This window comes from Carcharodon carcharias, chromosome X (assembly GCF_017639515.1).
Source record: "Carcharodon carcharias isolate sCarCar2 chromosome X, sCarCar2.pri, whole genome shotgun sequence".
NCBI classification, from domain to species: domain Eukaryota; kingdom Metazoa; phylum Chordata; class Chondrichthyes; order Lamniformes; family Lamnidae; genus Carcharodon; species Carcharodon carcharias.
Window position 1 is genome coordinate 20,569,548 of NC_054507.1, and position 27,883 is coordinate 20,597,430.

The following is a 27,883-nucleotide window of genomic DNA, read 5'->3' on the forward strand; positions in this document are numbered from 1 at the left end:
ACAGCTTAAGGTGATGAGTGCTCTGGCACTGCTGTGTTCTAAGCTGGTATTGATGTTCAGTCTTCAAGAATGTCAACTCTTATTTGCAATGCAACTTTTATTCATTTGTCTGTGGAGTTTGAACAATGAGGAAGAATGTTACATTACCTTCCCTTTGGTTTGGTGTTCCTCATCCTATTGTACTTCAGCCTCCATATACAAAGCTTCCTCCATCTAATAGAGTGCAAACTTGGAACTTCATTTTAAGTCTTGTATTTAACTTTCTGATTATCAACTCTCTAAATCTGCTGCAACCTTCTTTCAAGCGAACTGAGATATGCTTCCAGAATGAGGCCTATATATGCAGTGGAGTGGGGAAAGGTCACGTGACTCTCATGGCCTTGTGTGGTGCCAAACTTTTAAAAGGTACACAGTCCTGGTATTTTTACCACCTCATTTCAACGAGGACTTATTTGTATGTGGATTTTGAACTACCTTCAAAAAATGAGGATAATGGTACCTAAGGTAGGTGATTTACATTTGTTGTGCTATGTCCCACTCTGCTTTTAAAAATGAAAACTTTAATGTTAGACATAATGAAAAGTAATTTAATAAGTGTGCACACTTAGAAATTTTACTTTCCGGTATTATTTGTAGGTTAGCAGAGATTTTTTTCTTAACCTTCCATATCTGACAGGAAGCGTTCTTTGGAAAATCACTGCTGGACAGCAGTCGGAAAGTTTGCCTCAGCTCAGAGGGTTTCTCTGACAATGAAAGCGCTGAGTTTCCACAAGCCACACCTCAAGCGGACTCGGCACCTCAGCAGAAGGATTTAACCGATGAAAAACGTGATGGAACCCAGGAAAGGGGTGAGAAACTTAACAACGGTATTGATTCTTCTGTATATCTTACATTTCTGGGTCTTATTTTGAAAGAGCAAATCTGACCACTGTAGCGCAATCCTATAAATCTGAACTTATATTTTCTTTTTACGTTCCAAGTGTTTGTTCTGGGTCTATCTTGGCAATAACTGCAATTTTTTGAAATAACTAATTGTAGTAGTCAAGTGAAAAGCACTTTGAATAGTCCAGGGTAAAACCGTATAGTGGCTTTATTCTTGAATATTCATGGAGAAAATGCTTCCTGTCCTCAAAATGAATGCAGGGGAAGGGATAAAAACAAAAAAACTGCGGATGCTGGAAATCCAAAACAAAAACAGAATTACCTGGAAAAACTCAGCAGGTCTGGCAGCATCGGCGGAGAAGAAAAGAGTTGACGTTTCGAGTCCTCATGACCCTTCGACAGTTCTGTCATGAGGACTCGAAACGTCAACTCTTCTCCACCGATGCTGCCAGACTTGCTGAGTTTTTCCAGGTAATTCTGTTTTTGTTGTGCAGGGGAAGGGATACTGTATTAGCATGTGGGTAGCCCATTAGAACCAGCATAAAAACAGAGAAAAGAGAAAATGGACCAGTAAGTGGAGTCACGTTTGACATACATGAAGATTGTGGTTGTTGAAGAGCAAGCTGTCCCTGGGGCACTTTCTGCTGGCGTTCCTTAGGGAAGTGTCTTTGGCCCAGACATCTTCAATGTATTGGCTACAGGATGCACCACTGCAGCTTGCCTCACCCAACTGTGACCTCTACCATTGAGAAGGCTTAGAGCAGCAATGATGTGAGAACACCACCATTTCCAAATTCCTCTCCCAAGTTGCACACTACCCTGGCTCTGACAAATATCACTGTTCTTTTATTATTGCTAGGTCAACGTTCTAGCATTCCCTACCTAAAACTGTTGTGGGAGCACCATCACCACAAGGACTGTAGCAGTCCAAGGAGAAAGCCCACTAGCAAAAGCTCAGAGCAGATAAAGATAAGGAGGCAATGAATGCAGAGCATCTGGTGCCATCCACAACCCATGAGTAAATGTTTAAAAAATTATATTGGACTTAGGAACAGGAGTAAGCCATTTGGCCCTTTGAGCCTGCTCCATCATTCGATAAGACCATGGCTGATCTGTTTGTGGTCTCCATTCCACTTTCTTTTTTCTTGTCTGCCCCACATAGCCCTTGTCTCTCTCGTATCAAAAATCTGTCTAACTCGGCCTTGAATAAATTCAGTGACCCAGCCTTCACTACTTTCTGGGGAAGAGAATTCCACATACTAATGACCCTCAGAGAAAAAGTTTCTCCTCATCTCAGTCTTAAAAGTAGACTTCTTATTCTTAAACTTTGTCTGCTGGTTCTAGTCTCCCCCCGCAGGAGGAAATATCCTCCCAGTATCTACCCCATCAAGTCCCCTCAGCTTCTTGTTTGTTTCAATAAGATCACCTCTCATTCTTCTAAACTCCAGTGGGCAGTTTTAAACTAAACTGAACTAAACTTTAAAACTAAACTCCAACCTGTTCAACTTTTCTTCATAGAATAAGCCCTTCATCCCAGGAATGAGTCAAGTGAACCTTCTTGGAACTGCTCCTAGCACAATTCCATCCTTTTTAAAACGAGGAAACCAGAACTGTGCACAGTACTCCAGATGTGGTCTCATCAAGGCCCTCTACAGCTGCAGTAAAACTTCCCTACTTTTAAATTCCATTCCCCTTGCAATAAATGCTAACTTTCCATTTGCCTTCCTAATCACTTGCTGTACTGGCATTCTAATGTTTTGTGATTCACCACCTTCTCAAGGGCAATTAAGGATGGACAATAAATGCTGACCTAGCTAGCGACACCCACATCTTGTAAATGAATTATTAAAAATGTATGAGGACACCCAAATCACTGTACAACTGACTTCTGCAATCTCTCTCCATTTCTGTTGTTCCTGCCAAAGTGGACAGGTTCACATTTTCCCATGTCACACTCCATCTGCCAAATTTTTTGCCCACTCACTTAACCTATCCCCTTTGTAGACGATCTACCTGCTCTCGACAACTTACTTTCCTGCCTATCTTGGTGTTGTCGGCAAATTTAGCTATCATACATTTGGTCCCTTCATCTGAGTTATTGATATAGATTGTAAATAGTTGAGGCCCCAACACTGATCCCTGTAGCACTCCACTAGTTGCAGCCTGCCAGCCTGAAAAAGACCCCTTTATCTATCTGTTAGCTAACCAATTCTTTATCCATGCTAGTTATGTTACCCCCTACACTACAAGACTTATTTTCTGTAGTAACCTTTGATTTGGCATCATATCAAATGTATTTTGGAAACCCAAGTATATCACATAAAGGATTCCCTTTATCCACCTTGCTGGTTACTTCCTCAAAGAACTGTAATAAATTAGTTAAACACGATTTCCCTTTCACAAAACCATGCTGACTCTGCTTGATCCCATTATAATTTTCTAAGTATCCTGCTATAATCTCCTTAATAATGGATTCCAGCAATTTCCCTGTGACAGATGTTAGACTAATTGGCCTATAGTATCCTGCTTTCTGTCTCCCTCCTTTCTTGAATAAAGGTGTTACATTTGCTATTTCCCAATCCCTTGGGACCATTCCATAATCTGTAAGGAATTTTGGAAGATTATAACCAATTACTTTACTATCTCTGCAGCCACTTCAAATGCAGAGCATTGGGTTCTGGGGACTTGTCAGCCTTTAGGTCTAATAGTTTTCCCAGTCTAAATATTTAAATATAAAATAATCTATATATTTAAATATAAAAAAGTCTAAAATAATGTCCAAATCTAAATAATTTGGACATCACTTGTAAAGAGGTCCAAGACAGGCTGATAGGACACAAAACCAAGAAACCCCTATCGATGACTGGCATATACCTGAGGCTGCAAAGTGAGATTAGAGATGAAATTTGCAAAGTGCTGTTATCATGAGGGAGGCCATAGAAACTAGAAACATAGGCCAGAATCTTTCTGTCGGCGAGTTGGGGGCGGGGCCTGCTCGCCGACGCGGGATGACGTTGGGGGGAACCCCCAACATCATCCTGCGCCATTTAAATATACAGCAAAATCAGCTGTCTGCCCACCAACCTGTCAATGGCCAATTGAGGCCATTGACAGGATAATTAACCCAATTAAAGACCCTGCCCGTCCAACCTTAAGGCTGGCGGGCAGTAGAAAAAACATGAAACCTCATCCACTGGCGGGAATGAGGTTTCATGTCCATTTCAAAAATCTTTAATAAACTTTGTCATGTTTATTAAGATGTCCCATCTTGTGTGACATTGTCACATGAGGGGGATATGTTAATTTTTTTATTTTTCTATTTTTGAGATTTTTTAAACTGTCACCAATTTCCCTGAGACAGCACTTAGTCTCAGGGAGCAGTGCGCTCTTTCGCATGCATGCGTGAAAGAGCACACTTTGACAGTTGGGGAATCCCACCCCCCGCCTGCACAGGAAGAGCATAGCGTTTCCCGGCGGGCCTTAATTGGCCCAAAATGGTGGCAGGGCCCGTTTCGGCAGTGGAGTTTGGCTAGCCGCTGAGCCGGTGGGGCCCGCCTGCCCGCCCATTGAGGGCTAAATTCTGCCCGTAGAAACTAGGAGCAGGAGTAGGCCATTCGGTCCTTCAAGCCTGCTCTGCCATTCATTTTGATCATGGCTAATCATCCAACTCAATAGCCTGCTCCTGCTATATATGAGTGAAAGGAAGATATCACTAAATTGGACAAGTGCTAATGTTGTACCTATTCTTGACAAAAGAAAAAGGTGATGGAACAAACCTGGGTCCTATAAACCTATTAGCCTTGCACCAGTAACTGGCAGAATAAAGTTCCGAATATTAGGCAGTGAGTATCCCAGAAAACTTCGAGATGGCAAAGTAACTGGTGTTAGGAGAGGGAATTGCTGGTACCTGTTAGAGGATTGATTTAGGATTTTTGTGTGCTGCAGTGATCAGTGCTGAGACCACTCATGTTTCTAATCTACATAGATCTTCTGAATCCAGGAAAACAATGCTAATTGGTCAGATTTGCAGGCTTTCTGAAAGATACCAGTGAAATTATATCAATGAAGTAACATAAAATAAGCCAATGAGTTATTTAGTATCTGTTGAACTGATTTTATTTTTCCTATTGACTGCTACCGAAGATTAATTTTTCTGTATTGATAACTATTTCCAATTAATTCTGACAGCTCCTGATGCAAAGACAATCCAAGCCCCCCCTGAACATAATGGAGATTCAGTTCCAGATGAACCACCTAAAACTGAAGAAGCTCAACCAGATGGAATGGGTAAGTAGGGAGGAGGACAAAATATGTGATTGTCATAAATTTTGTTTTTTCGTAGATGCCTAAACAAAATGCGCTGTTACAACCGTGTTCCCTCCATCCTTCAGTTTCTGTAGCACCCTGAATTAAATCCAGAAGCTGGTTGCGATCTAATAGGAATTCAGGATTCATAGAGAGAATAAGTGCACTATGCAAAGGCTGTTGATTTAAATTCCAAATTAAATTAAATGGATAGATGGGAATGTGGAATCAGTAATACAAACAGATCAGCCATGATCCTATTGCATGGTGGAGCAGGCTTGGTGGACCGAATGGTCCACTTCTGCTCCTATTTTGTATGTTTGTATGTATGTTCGTATAAACAATTTTGATTACAAAGTCCAGTGCGCTGTTGCACTATTGCAGTGTTCCATGCAATGGTGGGGCAAGGTGTCCAGCCAGAATGTGGAATGCTTGCTGATATGGGAAGAAAGGTTGTAGCACAACTACCAGAAATATATTTCTACAGGTCTTAGTCCTTATATTTCTCATGGTTGGGCATTGAATGACTTTGGCAATGGTTTTGAACAGGGCAATCGTCTTGTGGTTAGGCATAGTATGCAGTACAGAAAAATCTAAAAGGACAGGCATCTTTTTTAACGTAATTAAAAGCAGTATGCCTAGCACCCATTTCCTTTTGGTCACTCTACAAAAGTGCAAACTGCAAACTACTGTATCCTTTTTTCAAAAAGAAGCACAAAGAACCAAAAGCAGTTTCTGACATGTACAGGTTTCTCCAGCAATTGAAAATAGCTTAACTGACGGGGGCCTGACTGACCTTGCCAATCATATAACCTGCAGCCTGACGAGCAATTAAACTTTAAGCTAACCAGTGTTTACTTCATGTTCAGATTTTGTAGCTTTAAAGGAATGCAACATCAAATAACATGTTGTGAATTACGTGGAGTGATGCTGCTTTTATAAAACATTGTAAGATCTAGTTGAATAAGCAGCAGAAATTTAGGTGATGTACTGTAGTGAGCTGCGCTATTTAATCTAGTTATACTTTTGCAGTATCCATGTGCACACTTGGAGGTCAAGACACCTTGGCTCTGCCAACCTGTGCCTAAACTTTCTGAATTTGGGTAAGTGGGACATATCCCTGCAGGAACTGTGTATAATTCACATTGAACAAACAGAAGCCCTCCAGGTGGGTACAGAGTTTCAGCAGCATGATTTGAGTGAGGTTTTTGTGGATCTTAGACACCTGCTGACCAAAAACAAGTCTCTGTAGTCTCAATCCTGTTCCTGGTGGGCCTAGTTCACAAGAAGTCACAAATAATCGTGACAGATCCGATGTAGAAGATTCCCTGGCTTTGAAGATTCCCTGGCTTTGATCTTCCATGAAGCGAAGCTCATGGATGCCCTAAACTGCATTCACACATACTACAGCAGACGCAGACACTTAATGTACACATTGAAAATTAAAAGCTCCCCAGTGTGCTACTGGTCAGCCAGAATAGACCATGGAACATATTAAAAGCTCCCCAGTGTGCTACTGGTCAGCCAGAATAGACCATGGAACATATAATGACTCTGCCTGAATCACAAATATGAAGGAGGCATCACAGCAATCCACTCTTCTACTGATGCAATTGTCTGATTTAACCATCTGGATGTAAAATTATAGTTATTGCTGTGCATGTACATCCATAAGAAGCTATCCCGAATTTAGCATTTATTGGCAGTGTCACTCAGACAGGCTGATGGATGATTGGTGTGGAGGGGGCGGTGGAGTGCCCAGTTGATGCAGTCATGTGAAGTTAGGGCTGAGGCACAATATTGGAGCAGTGTGAAGGGAGCTTTGCTCTGCCTCTGCCTGTGCTATACTTCTCATACGAGTATATGATGCTAACACTGGGTGTCTGAAATAGAAATGATTTGTTCCACATCACTGCCATTGCTCACCTTGAACACAAAAAATTGTCACTAATACCTTTACCCTTGAATCTATATTTTCCACTTTTTCCACCTGGCTTGCTTGTCATGTTGTGATTACACTTTAATAATTTTGCTTGCCCCTCATTGGGTCTTTGCTTTTGGTTTCCATGTAGGGGTTGAGTGTGATGTGGGTGAACTGGGTGAGGGACTGAGGAAAGCAAAAGGGTGAGTGGGAGTTGAGGAATGTGGCATGCTTGTGAGAAACTCCAACATCTCTATTAAAACAATTTTCCACTGAAACACCGTGCCCTAACTTGCTGCTTCATGCCCCACCCACTGTCTACACTCAACGTAAAGATGGCCTTCTCTAAGCATGTACAATCATACTCGCCAACTGTCGGGCCCCCTTTATGAAGACTACCTTTCTCTTGTGCACTCTTGCACTCTTTCTTCCATCGTTTACTCTGCCCACACTCTCATCTTCACTCGCTCGGGCATGTTTGTTCAGATGAACACCAAAATTAAGACAACATTCCCTCTCTATGCATTTGACAGTTTCAGAAATATAAATGCAACATCTGCACGAGATATTCCAATTACCCATCGTATAAATATTCTTATTGGAATTATATATGCTAAAAAAACTTTAATATGCATTCATTTTTTCAACTCAGTTAACTTAATTTTGCAATTAACCTATTTTACTTTATTACATTCTCAATTACATCATGTAGAAATAAGCTTGCAGTTGTGGATTTGCAGATTCCAAAAGTACCATTAACAGTACTTTACAATAAAAACACAATTTGATTTATACAGCCAATGTCAATCATTGATTCTCACACTATATTGTGCATTACTTGAGATAAAACAGCATTTCCTCAGACTCCATGTGAGCACCGTAGCAGGAGATCAGTGTGTGGCTGCTAGCAATTTTCCCGTGGTGGTAGGCACACATGATGAGAGACAATTGTATGACACTGGCAACTTTTACAGGAAGTAAATACAAGACTTGCAAGTGATTGGCTGAGGTATAGTTCACATTAAAGAACCAGGGGGAGATGAGGATTTTTTTTGTGCAGCTAGTTATGAGCTGGAAGGTTCTGCTTGAACGGATGGTGGAAGCGGATTCAATAGTAGCTTCCAAAACGAATTGGATATATACTTGGAAAATATTCACAGGTCTATAGGGAAAGAGCAGAGGAGTGACTAAATGGCTAGTACTTCCATATAGCCAGCTCTGGCATGATGGGCCAGATGGCCACCACCTCTGCTATATCATTTTATAGGAATGCAGCCCTCACAACTGAACAGGATTGGAACATACCAACATGTCGTAGGTGGGACTATAATCAGCAAACTGCTATCGTTTTTTTTAAAGGGACTAGTGAGAATTACTGTAACTCTTAGGCTGCCAGCTTTTTCACTTAGCCAGTTGATTTATACAGGGTAGCAAATGCAATTTATAGCAAATATGAAAATTTAAGTAATTTACTAAAAATATATTTATATAGAAAATTGCTCAACTCAGAAGTACCATACATTGCTACGTGAGGCCTAAAGTCCATTTGTGACCTGGGCTTTGAGTCCACTGTCTGTCCTTGGTGCACTTGTGGCTGGTCTTGTGAGCAATGCCATGGTGGTTGTACTTTCCTGGGGAGGGCAGGCAGGGGAAAAAAAACTCTCGCTGCCTACTATCTGTCTGTTGTGTGCTGATTTCTGGCTCACCTGTCTCCAATGCACACATGCTAATTTCTGCCATGCACTCCCTCACTCATATATATATTTGCCACTCTTCAGCTTCTGCTGCACTCACTCTGATCTGTCTGCCCTTTTTGACGTAGTTCTCAGTTGATCTCAACCTTATTACCTTGCACACATTCCTGAAATGTGTTGACTTTCTGGTACTGACTACCAATGTTGTCAGAATTAGCGACTGACGAGATGAACAGCAAAATATAGTAGGGAACGTAATTAAAAAAATAAAGGCAGATAAATTATATGAATGCCAGATAAATGCAGATGAGGGAGTTTATTCAGCTCATCCATCGAGAAGAAATAAAAACTTGCGTCATATCATCCACATACCTATTGATCTCTATGCCTCTAATAACCCTATCTTGAAGAGCTTTCCAAGTGTTGATCACTCTTTTCGCGAAGAAGTGCTTTGTGACATATGTCATTAATTTTCTTTTTAGCAGTTTTAACTTGTGCCTCTTGATTTTAGTATCTGGCATATACTTAAGTAATACTCTCCTATGATGTTTAATACCTTGTATACTTCTATCACGTCTCCCCCAGACACCACCTGAAGGAGCTCCAGTTTTTCTTTGTAACCCAACCTTTAAGAAAGATTGGATGGACTAATCAAGTAAATAGCAATAAATGGAAAAGATGAAGGAATTAGTGAGATGGAAATATTATACCATCTAGCCCATGCCTATCCTGCAAAGTGCTATACTCCTGTTTTATCAGACACAAAACAATTTATTTTAAGAAATGGGAAGGAAAGCCAGCCATATCATGCTGGGGTTTTCTGCCCTGGAACCAATAACTTGGAAGCAACTGCAACTACTCCATAATTGACCTCCAAGAATTTACAAGCTACTGCATTTACTTACCTGTTTACTTAGCCTGTTTTGCCCAATTCCCCTAAGACTACTGGCCCTAAAATGACAGGTCATATTAACAACAACTCTATCTTAGCAGCTAACCATTGCAACTGAGCTCTAGACTACTTAAAGCAGTGCCACAGGAGATCACCTAGTAATTTTTTTAAGCCATTGAACTGATATCCCTCATGGATGTCTCTGCTAATTCACATTTTCTGAGAAATGCTGAATTAATGTCGTAGTTTATTTTGAAATTAGAATTCTAGGGGAAAAAATGCAGTTATCTAGTTTTTCCCAAATAACTCAAAATTTGGCATGAAACTCAAATGTGCCTTTAGAGATCCCTGCAGTAATCTAACCGGCTGTGACTGTTGGAGAACATAGATATAAATTGATAGTTACACGCCTGATTAGTTTCCTTCCTAGTTGTGTAGACATGTCCATATTTGACCCATTGAGAGATCAAGTTAATGAACTATGCCTTCTCCCTTACTTTCTAATGGCTGAAAAGGTGCACATGTTCATGGAAGGACGTGACCAAGTTCCTGTTCCCTCCACAATGGAACATCCTAATGGTTGGCTTAGATTAAAATTAACATGCCAGTTGTATTTATGAGTAAGTGAGTTAGCATATGTTACACCTTCGCAATGGTTTTGAGTGCAGTGGGTTGGAACAGTAACAATATTACTTTCATTTCCTGTGTTAATTACACTTATTTTCTGCAGTCTTCTATTCCTGCTTTAAACTTCAGTTATTTAGAAACAGCATTGTAGTCAATATTTACTTCAGTTTGTGGTGTTTCTATTTCACTTTCTATTACACATACAGTTTACTTTTTTTAACTTTTCATGGGTGAACTTTTCCAGAATTGGGTTTCAACAGTTATCAGTCCACCTTGCTGTCAATTTGACTGCAAAGGTAAGACTACCTTCCACTTACTTTATTGTTGCAGCACTTTGGGCAACCATTCAGGGCCTTTGTGAATGCATTCTTAATTGATGATTTGACTGTAAGGGCAAGCTAGGATCCATTTGCACAGTCCATTTATTGTTTCATTTACAGGTGTATCTGTGGTTTTGGTCTACTTGTAATTTGGTCAGTCCATCACACTGACCAATAAGCTAATCCTAGAATCCAGGCTTTCTGGCTAACCTGCTGATACCATTAGAGACACCTGAAATACTGCGAGTCAGTTTGACCTTTGTCATAGATCTTGTTTGCTTTGGGCCATGCACAGTGATTGGGCTGTGTTATTATGCTGTAGGGATGGTTGTGGACTTTTTAGGTTGGAAAGGGTTAAATGGCTTTTGCTTGCCACTGTTCATTTTTTTCCCTTTTGTTTTTATTGTACTTTTGGGTTTTTAGGTTTCGATCTCAGTCCTTTCCACGCAGACAGCTCCCTCTCTCCCTTTGGTAAGCAGTCAGACCCTCTCGCCACTCTTTGCGTGTTCACGTGTTAACATCAGTAGTTTGTACCTGGGTGCTTGTATGTCTGCTTGCGTTTTCATAGAAGATATTCACATGACATCACCAGTCTATTCAACAGGTTACTGGTCAAGTGCTAAAATTTTTTTTAGCATTTGTGAACGTAAAAACCAATAAAGAATTTTTTTTTGCTTTCCTGCCTTTTAATTTTCTGAAATTTATCTGTAAAATGCATGTGAAAATCAGTTTGCATTCACAAAATATCTCCGAAGTAACAATTGTGATCTTAGATTGTCCTGCGTCATATTTTATACCTAATTAAACATTTGTATTGCTGTAAAGGTGTAGTAACAAGAACAAAAATCTGTTGAGGTGTGGGAGTTTTTCCAGTGACTATTGGTAGTCTAAGCATGTACAAGTCATTTCACTGATTCTTGATTCAAATTCCATCCATGGTAATAAGTGGCAAGGTTTGCAAAAGATTAATTTTGTTTGCACCTCAATATATATTTGTAAACTGATTTGGCAATTTGTTCAAAAGATTTCCAGTCTGCTATATAAAAAGTATTATGGTAATTCCTAATGTCCAAGTTGATAAATGCACCATGTGGTGTGATCCTGAGCCATACAGAGTAGACAGTCCTAAATTTGATGTCTGGCCTGTGCTGACTAAGCTGACCTCAGGTGGGTTTGCAGCGTGGCGCCATATAGTTCTCACTCCTGATCACTACCAACAGCCCCCAACCACAGTGGAAACTGTGCACTTGCAGATTTTGAGTGAGGTCAGCATTGGGCTTGACTGTAATAAGCTCCAATGTTAAATAGCCTATAGAACTTCAGTGTGGACAGCGGCTGCCTGGAATGAGTTGCTGTAGGGTTGTCAGCACCCAAGTACTGTATCCCAGCATGTGTCAAGTCCCATCAACAGATGAGAATGAAAATTGGGTTACAGGAGATTTTTAAGAGGACACATAATCATGATCAATATCACTGGCACAGAATGAAGTGTATTAATGGGTTTGGGGAGTTGATGCTATTGTTTCCCAGCCAAGCCATGCACAAGGAACTGAATTGGCTTCTGTTAATTGAAATTTCTGGTAATCAGCTAATGATTTGTTCATTTTGTTGCGTGTCCTGCAGTGTTGAGTAATGAGATGGTGTCTTGGTTGCAAAAATAAAGATTAAGCTGGGCTAATTGTGAATATTGCAGACCTTAAATAGAATTTGTGTTGACCGTTGCCCTATGCATGGTTTTTCTGGATTATGATGGCACAGTGCATACCTTCTTTCAAATCTTTATCATAGATTCAGTGCAAGTGAATTTTTTTGCTGGATTTCTTTTTCATATTATCCATCAGAGCGACCTGCAAAACCTTTAACAGTTCACGTAAACGTTTCCCAGTCTGTATGAAAATAGCATGCTCAACTGGGATACTAGTTAGAGTGGGATAAACTGTTGGGACAGTTGGGTTGGAGCAGAACTAAAGCATTAAGAAGGAAGTACATACACAGAATTAGACTCAATGCCCTATTAATAATATTAACCCTGAGAATTTTTTTAGAAGGCAAATTTATAAGAAAAAAGGTTTGAAAATATAGTGAGGTAATCTATTTGTTTCACAATCCAGCAGGCTTGGGTTACCAGGACAGCCATGTCTTGGGCCTACTAAGTTCAGTTGGAGATAGCTCCGCAAAGTGCATCACAGAATGCAACTCCAGCCAACCAATATGGAAACAACTAGCTACGGTCCTGAGATGACTCTGTGTTCCTAGCTCAAGGATGTGTGGAGCTCAGAATGGTTAAGTAGGGAAGAAAGTAGGGAGGGGGGTGGAAATCCTATTCCAAAGTTAAGCTGTTTATGTTTTATGCTTGTTTTTGTTGCTTGGTTTCTTAACGTATGCCTTAAAAATGTGATTGCTTTCACTCATACATCTTTCACCTGTGTGAGCAGGTTGTTTCCAGTTGTGGATTTATCCAGAGCCATTTATATAGCTTTTCCACTGCAAGATAAATTAAATTTATCAATAAATTATATATGTCAAGACTAATGATGGTAGAGTCGGATCTACATTTTTGTGTTGTAACCAAAAGGCTGGCCTGTCACAAAATTGATCCCTATTTGTTACTTCCTCAGAAAGTTGGTGAGAATTGTGCTGAGCAAAGTCTGAGATATTTCAGTTTCTTTCCTGTTTCAGAAAGTGATGGCTCGTCCTATATTTAAACTTTTGTGTATAAAACATGAGATCCAAATAATGCCACAAGTTTCAGAGGCAAACAGAACAGTGTTGGAACTTTGTTGGTACTCTGCAGACATTTTAGATTAATTCAGAATGTTGACATTCCAGTATGGTAAAGCTCATCTTCCTGACATGCACCATTGTGAATGCACTGTTACTGGTCTGGTTTGAGTACTGGCAACTCATTGCTCTCTGGTGTACTATTCTTATAGACTGTACCCCAAATACATTCCCCCTCCTTTTAGTTCACTGGCTTATAAAAAGTAATCATTATGAGGGGTGGAACTTGGCAATAATATTAGCTTTCAGAGCCCAAGTATTCCCTAAATTTAATTCATACTTTCCGGGGGTATTGAAAACGCTTAACTCGGATTTATCACCATTTAGGAAATGGACAGATCTTAACTGAAACAAGGTTCCTTCTTGAAATCTAAATTGCAAATGATTTAGCTGCTGATTTTGAAAGCTCTCTAAAATTAAGAAAATCACTCCAAATAAAATTTTAGCTTTTTTGTTACATTTTGACAATTTTCTCTTGTCCTGAAGAGAGTGGCTGAAGGGGACCAGGTGCTCTCCACTACCTAATCCAAGTGACCTTCATTGATTTGTGAACATGGCCTTGTCAGCATTAGCAGCAAATTCTGTTGGGATAGAGTGTCTGCAGGCACTGATGTCAATTATAACACCCCGACTATCAGACCAGCAGTGATATGTAGGATCTGTGGTCTGCATTGCCTTTACCAGCTGAGCCATTGGGAGAGCTTTAGCTCACTCCTTAGAATGACCTTCATAACTACAAATGACTATCATTTGTGAATTATGTGACCTTGTGGGCTGAAACTGACATTCAAAAGCAACTAAGCCATCATATATCAGTGGTGTACCTAACCGGAAGCATTGTTTGTTGCAACATGATGTGGGCATAGTCTGTGTTTCCTCAACCATAAACAAAGGATGTCTCACTATTGTGTTGTGCTCCACCTTGCCTTTGAATAGGAAAAAACTCAGATCTGTGACTGAATTTGATTGCTAATTGGGTTGAATACTGAAATCTGTCATTGCTTGGTTGTGAATGTTAACATTACTTGGTTGTGAATGCTCCCGCTACCAGTCATGTTTGACTGTTTTAGGTCTGTATTAGTTATTTGACTAATGTATTTTTTAAAATTGTTTTCTATTTTTCCTTTGAGAAAGAAAAGTAAGTTGGTCATGTAGACCTGAAGTTTGAGCAGGCAACCTGAATTTTTTTGTTCCCCATTTCCCTTCTGCTTTTTGTGATTGAAATCAACTCCATTTTTGCAAATTTGTAACTGCTGAAAATTTTGTTCGGTAACTTATCACAGTGCTCCTTTCTTTAAGCTGGGATTGACATCTCATCCGTTGCGGATGAGCTTTCAACCAATCATCCTAATGAGAGCTCAAAGCGAAATCAGCCTTTCAATGATGTTCCAGTGGAGGGTGCCCTCAGCTCAGATCTTGACAAGATTGTAACAGAAGGTATGTCTAAAAGCATTGTGTAAAAGAGATCATGGAGGGAAAATAGAGATTGCTTTTGGGTTTTGCTAAAACTTTGATTAATAGGATTACAGGGCAATGTATCGTCTATGTTCTTTGTATAACCTGATAAGAGTTTAGGTTTGTGTTGTGTTCACAGAAGGAAATTTTTAGGTACTCCATGATATAAAGTCTCCCCAAATCACCTACAGCTGTACTTTCAAGCTGACAATTTACTCAATCGTTCCCTTTCTTCCCAAAATCACTTTTATTCCTCCATCTTGATCTTGCATGGTATGTCCTCAACATTGTTCCCTTATGTCCAAGGCAGACATAAGCATATTTTTAAAATTTTATTCTTTCATGGGATGTGGATGTCATAGGCAAGGCCAGCACTTGATGCTCGTCCCTAATTGCTCTTGAACTGAGTGGCTTGCTAGGCCATTTCAGAGGGCAGTTAAGAGTCAACCATATTGTCATGAGTCTGGAGTCAAATGTAGGCCAGACTACATAAGGAGAGCATAGTTCCTTCCCTAAAGGACGTTAGTGAACCAGGTGGGTTTTTAAGACAACCAATGATGGTTTCATGGTCACTGAGACTAACTATCAGTTCCAGAACTTTGTTAATTGAACTTAAATTCCACCAGCTGCCCTTGTGGGATTTGAGTCCATGTCCCCAGAGCATTAGCCTGGGCCTCTGGATAATTAGTCCAGTGATGTTATCCCTATGCCACTGTCTCCCCTCACACAGTTAGTTTAGCCATCCATTACCAGATCTAGTGGAACCATATTAGACGCAATCAGGCCTCTCTCTGCCAAAACCATTCATCACTCCAGGCTCATACTGGAGAGCAAACATAACCCCCAACTCATTTTCTCTACTACTGCATTCCTTTCAATGTTACCTTCAAGTGCGAGAAGTTTGTAGATTTCTTATCACTTAAGATTGAGTCCATCCATTCAGTTGCCTCCCTCCTTCCCTGTGCCTATTCAACCCTGAAACCGCATCTTTAATTTTTCTTTTGTCTTCTCCTTGTGTCCTCCCCAAACACACACACCGTCCATGAGATCCTCCACCTGCTCCTTGATTCTGTTTCCACTCAGCTACTTATCACTCAGTTGGTTTTACTGACCCTATGCTACCTAACAAATGAAACAAAAATAGAATGCTGGAAAAGCTCAGCAGGTCTGGCAGCATCTGTGGAGAGAGAGACTGAGTTAACGTTTTGAGTCTGTATGACTTCTTCTGAAGAAGAGTCATACAGATTCAAAATGCCAACTCTGTTTCTCTCTCCACAGATGCTGTCAGACCTGAGTTTTTCCAGCATTTTCTGTTTTTATTTCAGATTTCCAGCATCTGCAGTATTTTGCTTTTACCTGACAAATGGTTGCCTTACGTCAGATACTGTGTACACCCTTTCAGAACTGCTGGCCTCAAAAACAAACCTGCTCTCAACCCTTCTTTGAAAACTACTGTTCCAGCTCCAACCTCCCTCTGCTCTCAGGTTTTTGAAGGTGTTGTCACTTCCCAAATCTGGGCCAATCTTTTGCAGAACTTCGTGCACAAATTTCTTCAAATGTTTCTGTCCCAAAATAGCACTAAAACAGCCCTAACCAAATTTACAAATGACATTCTCTGTGACCATGGTGTATTATCATTCCAAATCCTCCTCAACCTTAGTGCTTGTCTAATATTCAGTCTTAGATGAGCAACACTTACCTCCAGTTAAACATTGGGAAGACCGAAGCTACTGTGTTCAACTCCCACCATAAACTGCATACTCTTGTTACTGATTCCGTCCCACTCCCCAGCCAGTCTTTGTCTCAACCAGACAGTAGCCTTGTCTTCAGATTCAACCCTAAACCCCATGTTCTCTCCATCACAAAAGGACTGCCTACTTCCATCTGCATTGTATCACCTGTCCCTGTCTCAGCCCATCTGTTGCTGAAACCCTCATCCATATCTTTGTGAGCTTTAGATTCCACTATTCCAATGCTGACCTGCATTTCTCTTGTTCTCTATGTTCTGTAAACTTTAGCTCATGCAAACCTCCGACCAAATCCTACTCTGTATCAAGTACTGTCTACCCATCGCACCTTTGCTTGCTGACCTCCAGTGGTTCCTAGTCTACCAATGCCTCTGTTCTCTCACCCATGCCTTGCCCTTCCCACCTCTGTAATCTTGCTCAACCTTGAGCCTCATTCTCCATGGTTGTGCCTTCAGCCACCTCAGCCCCATGCTCTGCAGTTCCCTCTTTAAACCCCTCTGCCTTCCCACCTCCCTTTCTCCCTTTAAGGCCTTGCTTAACACCACCTCTTTGACTAGCCCTTCCTCGTATTTCCTCCTTGATGTGTCCATGTTGGTCTGATGACACCCCTGAAGCGCCTTGGATGTTTTTCTTCTGGTAAAAGCAGTATTTCTATTGTCACTAAACTTAGCATTGTAATTTTTAAGTTTTTTTGTGGCCAGTTGTCTCGTCTCTCAAAGCTGCTGACTCTTGATGCAGTATTCTAGAGTGGAATTTTCTACCATTTGAGAGGGTATTGCAATGTTGCTTTTGTTTGCTTACCCACTAAAAGTAGATTTTGAATGCCCATGTCATACTACTTGACTGTTCAAGAAAGTATTGGAATCCATGAGAAGTTGATGGCCAAAAGACCGCATTCATTTAGGTATTTAAAAAAGCTGCCCATTGTTTTACTCAAGGATAGACAGAGTGCTTTCTAAATGGTGAAAATTGCTGAAAAAAGAAACACACTTAAGCTTTTCGTCTTGCACTCATCAGGATACTTCTCAAGAACACCAATATAAGGGGAAAACAACAATTTATACTGTATGTGAAGAGAGTGTGATTGGTGGCATTGCCATGGAGAATACACCAGTGATGATGACTGATAGTTAACTGCCAAGCATTGTTTGAAATTTAAACCAGGCAGCTTGACGCTGATCAGATCATTTTGCACTGTATATCACACAAACTCACGAACAGGCTTAAGCCTGTCACTTTCAGCCCTGAAAAGTGCCCAGTCTACCTCATTAACCTGGAAAGGGCAAGGTATCTCAAAAATTTGAGCAACAGGCAAAACTAGCTGTTTCACGCTATCACTATGCAGTAGCAACACGAGTGGTATTTGCCACTAACAGGCTGCTGCCGTCAAGCCAAAAAGATGTCCTGCCTATCACACAAATGAGTAATGTGGGAAATGAATTTCAGTGCCAGTACAATGCTAGGTATGTAAGCTGTACGTCCCAAAGACTGGCGGATCGTATCAAACAGCAGGTCTCAGCCGCTGTTCGGAGCGGGCAGGGTACAGACTGTACCCAACCAGCCCGTGCTTGCAAAACTCAAAACACCGTGTCCAACATTTAGATATGATTTCATGATTGGACAACATTTGCGAAATAATCCTCAATGTGCTAAGAATTATGCTGACAACCAATTTAGGATTGTCAGTCGGACTCAGTGTGGCGCATTTGCATGTGCTGGAAGCTACATATATTAATGCACAGAGCCATGTTCTTTGCAGACAGAAAGAACGTGCATATATTGTGCCTGTTTCAGCTAAACAAGATAAGTAACAGCCATTTGTTGACTCATTCCTCAGGGCAATGCCTTGACCAATCAGGGTCAAGCTGCCTAGTTTAATTTTTAGACAATGCTTGGCAGTTAATTGTCAGTCACCATTGGTGGTGCATTCTCCATGGCAACACCACTTGCCAACCAATCAGCACTCTCTTCACATAGGGTATAAATTACTGTTTTCCCCTTATATTGGTATTCTTGTGAAGTGTCCTGATGAGTGCAAGATGATAAGTTTAGACGTGACTCCCTTTTTCAGCAATACTCAAAGTTCTGTACTACCAAACAACTGTGAGAAGCTAGGAACAGTAGAAGTCCAAAAAGACTTGGGGATGGGGATGTGTTCATGGACATGTATGATTAAATTGTCATGGCGAGGTATAGAAAATAATCAAAAAGACTGATGGATTGCTGTCCTTTATATCTAGAGGACCAGAATACAAGTGGGTAGAAGGTATGCTATAGCTATACAAAGTCTTGGTTAGATCGCGCCTGGAGTACTGAGAGCAGTTCTGGGCACCACTTCTTGTTCTATTCCAGAAAGCCATTTGATGAAGAATAGAACTGGAACCAATCTTTACATGCTTGTAGAGTTACACATTGCAAGCATATAGCTCCTCACCCAGAAACCACAGGTTTAATCTGTATCCATTTATAGGAGGCTCACATGAATGTCCAGTAATGCCCAGTACCTATGTACAATTAAACACAATTAATATTAACACACCTTACAAGGAGATGCAGGGCATGCAGCATGGATTTACTGGAATTGTACCTGGGCTCCAAGGGTTTAATTAGGAGGAGATATTACACAAGCCATTGTTGTATTCCCTGGTTAAGGGGTGATTTGATCCAAGTTCCCATAATATTAAGGGGAATAGAGTATTTGGAGAGAAATTATTTCTGCTGGTTGGGGAGTCTAGAACTAGGAAGCATAGTCTAAAATTTAGAGCTGGACCTTTCGGGAGTGAAATTAGGAAGCACTTCTACACACAGGCTGATAGAAGTTTGAAGCTGTCTTTTACAAATGGCAATCAATTGTAAATTTTAAAATCGAGTGTTTAAAAAATGTTGTTATCCAAAGGTATTAAGGGATGGGGGCAAAGAAGTTTGAATGAGTTAGTTCTGAAGGGTGGCACAGGCTAAATGGCTTATTTCCATTCCTATTAAGCCTCGTTATGCTTGTGTGTTAACGTTAGGGATTTATTTAATCGATAAATAAAATGTTCTTTCTTTATTCAGAACTAGCACAAATGGAGAGTAAAGACGTACAGCAGCTCTTCACAGACGTTCTGGGATCACAGGGAAATCCTCCACTTTCAGAACCAACATTGGGTGGTATCAGAACTGCCTCCGAAAGCCACCTTCTTACTTCTCATGGGTTGGGAGAACTTATCAGACCTTCAATATGCCAACGATCTCTCCTTCCTGGTGAGAGAATACATACTTTTTATAGTTAAGTCTTGTGTCTAGCAAGTTCCATCAGGCCATTCAAAAAAGTATATGGCTGGAACTTGAATTATTCGGTTGGGCTTTGCTGCCCTTTTTGTTCCCCCATAATATGGCTTGACTTCTTCTAGTTATTCACCATTCATGTTAATTGTGGCAAGCTCCCAAACATTTCCTTGTGATGTTCTGCGACCCTGCCCAGAGTGCTTGCACTCCATCTCTCCTCAAATTGTATAACACAACTATAATTGAGTAGAATACTGTAGATTGGGAAGGACTTGGGTTGAGGTGATACAGGTTTGGTGTGTTTGGATGCCTACAGGTGGGCCAAACCAAGGGGGCATTTGGATCAGGTTGCCAAGTTCTACTGTATGGTTCTTCTGTAATCGAAAACTCTGCTGCCTGTGCCTTAACTTGCATCAAGTCCTGTTCCCCTATCACTCGTGTGCTTGCTGACTTACATTGGATCCTACTTAAGCAACACCTTGGTTTTAGAATTTTATCCTTGTTATCACACCCCTCCGTGGTCTTGCCTCTCCATATCTCTGCAAACTTCTCTAGTACCACAACCTTCAGATATCTGCGCTCATCTAATTCTGGCGTCCTGAATATTCCCAATTCTAATCACTCCACTAATGGTGACTGTGCTTTCAGTTGCCTAAGCCCTAAGCTCTGGAATTCCCTCCCTACACCTCTCTACCTTGCTTTCCTCCTTTGTGGTGCTTCTGAAAACCTACCTCTTTGACTAAGCTTTTGGTCATCTGACCTAATATCCCCTTATGTGGCTCGGTGTCAAATTTTTTTTCATAATACCCCATGAGATGCATTGGGGCATCTTTTTATGTTACATGTGCTTGATAAATGTAAAATGTTATTGGACTGCCAGTGCCTCCTGTTTGGTCTGCATGAGTACTTCCTCATCTGCCAGGAAGTGGAAGAGAAGAGCTGGAGAACTTTTGGAATGAATGAAGGAAAACCTTAAGTTGGAGGAAAGAACTTCATAGAAGTGAAGTATTTGGGGGGAAAAGAGATTGTTTTGGGCTTAACAATGCCAGTCACTTTAGCTAATATGGTACAGGCAACTCTTATTTTTTGGGCTGATTCCCACCAAGTATGAAGCCTGGAATTAAGTTGGTTTTGCTTATTGTCAAAGGTGGACAAGCAAATTGGGAGCTTAGAATATAAAACAAAAATAGCTTCCCCTCTAGCCTTCCCAAGAGATGTGGTGGCAACACCTTAATGATGCTCCCTCTTATCTGGTGCTCTCACCTGTTCCCCATTGAAAATGTTTTCCTCAGGAAGTGAGGAGTATCACCGTTGGGCAACTCTGCCTCCTCTGCAATGCCTTTTGCCCACTGTTGCTTTTGCTTACTGCCTGCCTCTACTATGCTACCTCTTGGGCTCTGTTCCTGGACTTCGAGCTACAATGTTGCCCCCGCTGGAGCCACCTAACCCTCTCCCTGATGCATGCACCTTGCAGTTCTTTCCAGGCTCCTCCTTGGGGATGCCCCCCATTCTCAAATATTCTAAGACACCAGCTTCAACCTCTTATTCCCGCTCTGCACTCAGCAAGTAGTTGTATGACCCTCTCCCCAGTGTTTCTGGAAGCTAGCCATTCCCAAAATCATCAAGTGCACTGCCACTGTTATTTGTCCCCAGTGCTCCATACCACCCATCCTCACGATTATTATTAGGTACTGCCTTTCCTGTTGCATAACTGTCAGACATGCAGTACCCTATGATATTAAGTTAGGTGATATGGTCACCAGCCACCTGTGAAGGAGCAGGTAAACCATTACAAAATGATGTAGATAAAGCATATGTGCAGAACAATGGCAAATGCAATTTAACAAATTGTGCAGCAGTACATTTGGGATGCTAGAATGGTGCATGGAAGTAAGGTCTAAAAGGGGAAGAGAAGAGGTAGATGAGCATAAGTTATTTTTTGGGACTATGGTAAGCAAGAAGTAGCTTATGCAAAAAATGTGATTGAAAAGACTATTGGGAGACTGGACTTCATCATGAGGGTTTGAAAATATACAAGCAAGGAAGTATTGGTGCAGTTACGTAGAGCTGTAACCAGATCTTCCTTAGAATATTGATTTCTCTGTTGGGAGACCCAGCTTAGGATGGATATGTTGGTTTTAGAAAAGATCTAATGGTAATTCACCAGGATCTTACTTAAGGTGAAGGGACTGAGTAAAAATGATACTGGACAAGCGTGGGTTATATTATTTGGAGATGCAGAGCTTAAGGGATGATCTGATTGAGATGTTTCAAGTAAGGCGAATTGACTGTAAATAAAGGAAACAATTCTTCCTACTTGTACTAGAATTCTGGAACAAGTTGACAATCTTAAGAATTCAAACAAAACTAGTTAAAAGTGAATCTGCTTCACACAAAGGATGTGAGAATGTGGAATGTGAACTGAAGGGAAATAATTATAGCTGGTCTAGCTAACAAAAGCTGTTGCTTCAGTGTTTATGTTAGGTTAGTTATGGAAAGTAAAATGTGAATAGTGGGCCAGGTAATCTGCATTCTAATCAAGACATTTGGCACTTATTTTCTGGGTGTGTCTTGTGCACCTTTGATACTGAAGTGTGTTTGTTTTTGTTTCCTTTGATTCTGTAGGAGGGACAATGGCAGTTGCTATTGGTGGTCCTCTGGCACAGACTTCGGGTGCAGCTGGAGAGTCATTTCCCAATATTTGTCAGTCACCGTTTCTGGAAAGCAGGTAAACTTTTTGTAATATTTTTTGAATTCAAATACAATAGTCCCAATATATGTGCTGGCAGAAAGAGGTGGTGGTGTACTGGTATTGTCACTGGACTAGTAGTCCAGAGACCCAGGGTAACGTTCTGGGGACCTGGGCTCGAATCCCACCACGGTGGAATGTGAATTCAATTTTTAAAAAACCCTGGAATTAAAATGTCTAATGAATAACCATCGTCGATTGTTGTAAAAACCCATCTGGTTCACTAATGCCCTTTAGGAAAGGAAATTTTCTGTCCTTACCTGGTCTGGCCTACATGTGCCTCCAAACCCACAGCAATGTGGTTGACTCTTAAATGCTCTCTGAAATGGCCTACCAAGCCACTCAGCTCTCAAGGGCAATTAGGGATGGGCAATAATTGCTGGCCTCGCTGGCGACGCCCCCATCCCATGAACAAATTTTTTAAAACTCTTGTTGAATTAATGAAAAAAATAAACTTGCAGCCTGATTTACAAAGCCATCTTGATACTGTCACCAAAATGTTTTTTCAGCCTTCTGGGTGTGTCATATAAATGTAAAAATGTATTGCTATTTTTGAGCCTCTAAACCAAGCCATTGAAAAATTATGCAGGTTGAGTTTGTTTAGCCATTGTAGAGTGGACACTCTCTGCCCCTAGAGAGAAGACTGTTAAATCAATTCCAAGCCAGTTGAAGTATGAAACTAGCCACTTATAGGAGAGCCTCTAAAGCATGTGCAGGAACAGAGGGACTTTGTTGTATATGTACATAGGTTATTGAAGATGGCAGGGCATGTTGAAAGAACAGCTAATAAAGCATATCGTATTTTAGGCTTTATTAATAGGGGCATTCAGTACAAGAGTAAGAAGGTCATATTGAACTTGTATAAGACACCAGTTAGGCCTCATCTGGAGTACTGCATCCAGTTCTGGGTACCACACTTGAGGAAGGATGTGAAGGCATTGGAGAGTATGCAGAGGAGATTCACAAGAATGATTCCTGGGGTGAAGAACTGTAGCTGTGAAGCTAGATTGGAGAGGTTGGGACTGTTTTCCTTGGAGAAAAGAAGGCTGAGAGGAGACTTGATAGAGGTATTCAAAATCCTGAGGGGTATGAACATGGTAAACAGTGAGAAACTGTTGCCACTCGAGAGCAGTAAAAGAACTAGAGGGGACAGATTCAAAATAATTGACAAAAGGAGTAAATGTGACGTGAGGAAATTTTTTTTTCACCCAGAGGGTGGTTGGAACCTAGGACAAACTTCCTGAAATGGTGGTGAAGGCAGGTTCGATCGAGGTATTCAAAAGGGAATTGGTTTGCTACCTGAAAAGAGGGAATGTGCAAGGCTATGGGAATAAAACAGGGGAGTGGGACGAGGTAGAATTCTCTTTCAGAGAGCCAGTCAATGGGTCGAATGGCCTCCTGCACTGTAAAGATACTGTGATACTTGATAATTGCACTATTTACAGCATGCAGCATTACATAAGCATGCTTCCTACCTACTATTCCTGTGTCCCATCAGTCTCTCATATTCTTTCTGAGTCAACCAAATAAACAAAAGCAACAAAATCAGGGGTAACATAAACACAGCCCCTAAGTTAGGTCAGCTGTTAAAAAAAAAACCAAAGACAAAGTTTAATGGAAACTTACAAACATCAAATCAAAAAATGATTAAAGGGGTCGATAAAGCACCCCAGTCCCCGCGGTGCCCACCGGGCATGGAAAGGCCTCGACGGTGCCGGCAGACACTGTGCGCTCCCTCTCCAGGGACATCCGCCCACGAACGTAGCCGTGGAAGAGGGGCAGACAGTCGGGTCGGACGACGCCCTTGATTGCCCGCTGCCTGGACCTGTTAATGGCCCACTTGGCCAAGCCCAGGAGCAGGTTCACAAGGAGGTCCTCCTCCTTTCTGGCCCCCCTCCGCACCGGGTGTCCGTAGATCAGGAGCATGGGACTGAAGTGCAAACAAAACAGTAACAAAAGGTTTTTTAGATAACTGAAAAGGAAGTGCAGCCTACAACACCCTATATAAACATGGTCTACGGACTCCACAAGACCACAAAAAGGGCAGGTATCCTGGGAGTCCGTGAACCTACACGTTCTGCGATTGCAGTGGACTGCTGCGTGCAGCACCCTCCACCCCAGGTCCCCGATGGAAAGTGGGAGGACACCTCCATAGAGGGCCCCCCCAACGGGGACCTCCGCCGCCGGACGGCAACAAGGCATGCCAGGGCGTGTCCGGGCGGCAGGCGAGGGCAAGGAACAGGCTCTCATTATAACTCTTTCTTGAATTAAACAATCAAACTAAATTAACAAAATTAGGATAAATCAAGCACAGCCCCTAATTCAGGTCAGCTGTAGAACTAAGAACAAAGTTTAAAGGAAACTTACAAACTTTAAACCAAAATGTGATTAAAGGGGTCAATAAAGCACCCCAGTCCCCGCGGTGCCCACCGAGCACGGAAGGCCTCGAGTGTGCCGGCAGACACCGCGTGCTCCCTCCAGGCTCTCATTATATTTTTTTTCATCCCATTTTTTATTGAGGTAAGTTCACAGATAGACATAACACATTTAACAGAACAGTCTTCATATGTTCAATCAAGTAATATTTTAGGTTGCATCTTGCATCATGTACAATCAACAGACGAAGGTCAGAAAACTATCAAGTATAACAAGGCTCCCATTATATTTTTTTTTAATATAAGGTGAAATGTTTTGTAAGTCTAAAATATGGAACGCTTCACGAATTTGCGTGTCATCCTTGCTCAGGGGCCATGCTAATCTTCTCTGTATCGTTCCAATTTTAATATATGTGCTGCCGAAGCGAGCACAAGGCTCTCATTATTTTTTTTTAGGGAGGTGAGGCTATAACTCTTTCGAGTACAAACACGTTTCCATCTGTTTTCAGATGAAGTTACATTGTTTCATAGTTTGCCATTGTGAGATTTGAACTTTGGATCTTGGGGTTACAAGCCCAGTACCATATCCACTTGGCTATTTAGGCCAAGCGAGGTGAGGCTATAACTCTTTCGAGTACAAACCCGTTTCCATCTGTTTCAGATGAAGTTACATTGTTTCATAGTTTGCCATTGTGAGATTTGAACTCTTGATCTTGGGGTTACAAACCCAGTACCATAACCACTTGGAAATGTGTTCGCTTGGCCTAAATAGCCAAGTGGTTATGGTACTGGGTTTGTAACCCCAAGATCAAGAGTTCAAATCTCACAATGGCAAACTATGAAACAATGTAACTTCATCTGAAACAGATGGAAATGTGTTCGCTTGGCCTAAATAGCCATCTGTTTCAGATGAAGTTACATTGTTTCATAGTTTGCCATTGTGAGATTTGAACTCTTGATTCATAGTTTGCCATTGTGAGATTTGAACACTTGATCTTGGGGTTACAAGCCCAATACCATAACCACTTGGCTATTTAGGCCAAGCGAGGTGAGGCTATAACTCTTTCGAGTACAAACACGTTTCCATCTGTTTATTCAGATGAAGTTACATTGTTTCATAGTTTGCCGTTGTGAGATTTGAACTCTTGATTCATAGTTTGCCATTGTGAGATTTGAACTCTTGATATGACTGTGAGCTCTTGTAACTCTCAAGTACAAACACGTTTCCATCTGTTTCAGATGAAGTTACATTGTTTCATAGTTTGCCATTGTGAGATTTGAACTCTTGATCTTGGGGTTACAAACCCAGTACCATAGCCACTTGGCTATTTAGGCCAAGCGAGGTGAGGCTATAACTCTTTCGAGTACAAACCCGTTTCCATCTGTTCCTATTCAGATGAAGTTACATTGTTTCATAGTTTGCCATTGTGAGATTTGACCTCTTGATCTTGGGGTTACAAACCCAGTACCATAACCACTTGGCTATTTAGGCCAAGCAATTTTGAAAACAAGGCTGCATATTTTTGATTGATTAATTACAATGCATTCTCAGCATACCCCTCAATCCTTTCCCCCTCTAGAAATATATCCAATTATCTCCCAATACCATTGTTTTACTTATTACACTGATTTTCTTGCCTGCCCTGTTCTATTGAAAGCACCAACTCTTGTTGGTTAACCTCAACTGCCCCATCCAAGTGGCTGTAACTCTTTCGAGTACAAACACATTTCCATCTGTTTCAGATGAAGTTACATTGTTTCATAGTTTGCCATTGTGAGATTTGAACTCTTGATCTTAGGGTTACAAACCCAGTACCATAACCACTTGGCTATTTAGGCCAAGCGAGGTGAGGCTATAACTTTTTTGAGTACAAACATGTTTCCACCTGTTTCAGATGAAGTTACATTGTTTCATAGTTTGCCCTTGGGAGATTTGAACTCTTGATCTTGGGGTTACAAACCCAGTAACTCTTTCGAGTACAAACCCATTTCCATCTGTTTATTCAGATGAAGTTACATTGTTTGCCATTGTGAGATTTGAACTCTTGATCTTAGAGTTACAAACCCAGTACCATAACCACTTGGCTATTTAGGCCAAGCGAAGTGAGGCTATACATTTAGTAGGCACGCCTGAAAGGTGCAATTGAACCACTCTGTTGCTAGACAGCTACACGTTTGAAGCCTGCACCCCAGACCACTGAGGGTCATCCAGGTTAGTACTGAGTAACTCTTTCGAGTACAAACACGTTTCCATCTGTTCCTATTCAGATGAAGTTACATTGTTTCATAGTTTGCCATTGCGAGATTTGAACTCTTGATCTATTAAAGACTTCACCAGGACAAGCATCATAGTTTTGCCATTGTGAGATTTGAACTCTTGATTTTGGGGTTACAAACCCAGTACCATAACCACTTGGCTATTTAGGCCAAGCTCCGATGAAGTTACATTGTTTGCCATTGTGAGATTTGAACTCTTGATTTTGGGGTTACAAACCCAGTACCATAACCACTTGGCTATTTAGGCCAAGCGAAGTGAGGCTATATGTGCTCTCGGTACTTAATTAAATAATGCCCTTCACCTGTGTACCTCAACAATATAGTTAACATGCCATTAACAAGGACCCCACTTGCTTATAAGTTCAAGGAACTTAGGTGCAGATTTGCAGGAACTGAGGCATCATCGCCACCAAGTGTGTGTGCAGAAGTAATGCTAGAAATTAACCAACTAAAAGATGCCACTTACTGGCCCAGCATACTGATCATTTCCTGCTGTTTGTTTCCTTAACAGCACCCTACCTTCTATGGCACTGGCTTTAAAGGTTGCCTCGTTAGTCAGTGATACTGTCCTGGATTAGAATCTGTCACAG

General features: G+C 41.2%; 1 protein-coding gene and 2 non-coding genes across 19 annotated transcripts in view; 1 reads left to right on the plus strand and 2 right to left on the minus strand.

Annotated features, from left to right (window-relative positions):
* The window catches only part of kmt2d (lysine (K)-specific methyltransferase 2D), a 234,870-nt gene that overhangs the window by 104,926 nt on the left and 102,061 nt on the right, over positions 1-27,883 (plus strand). For 16 of the 17 annotated variants that reach the window (XM_041180424.1, XM_041180425.1, XM_041180430.1 and 13 more), the window contains 6 exons: positions 677-848; positions 5,071-5,169; positions 11,065-11,112; positions 14,722-14,859; positions 19,680-19,868; positions 22,518-22,620. In XM_041180424.1, the coding sequence (XP_041036358.1) occupies positions 677-848; positions 5,071-5,169; positions 11,065-11,112; positions 14,722-14,859; positions 19,680-19,868; positions 22,518-22,620 (749 nt within the window). The remainder of the gene's footprint in view (positions 1-676; positions 849-5,070; positions 5,170-11,064; positions 11,113-14,721; positions 14,860-19,679; positions 19,869-22,517; positions 22,621-27,883) is intronic. The other variant, XM_041180436.1, reaches the window with a different exon arrangement.
* Positions 25,342-25,448, minus strand: LOC121273375. The gene has a single exon (XR_005942011.1). It is a non-coding gene; the product is annotated as a U6 spliceosomal RNA (small nuclear RNA).
* trnastop-uca lies at positions 27,144-27,230 on the minus strand. The gene has a single exon. It is a non-coding gene; the product is annotated as a tRNA-Sec (tRNA).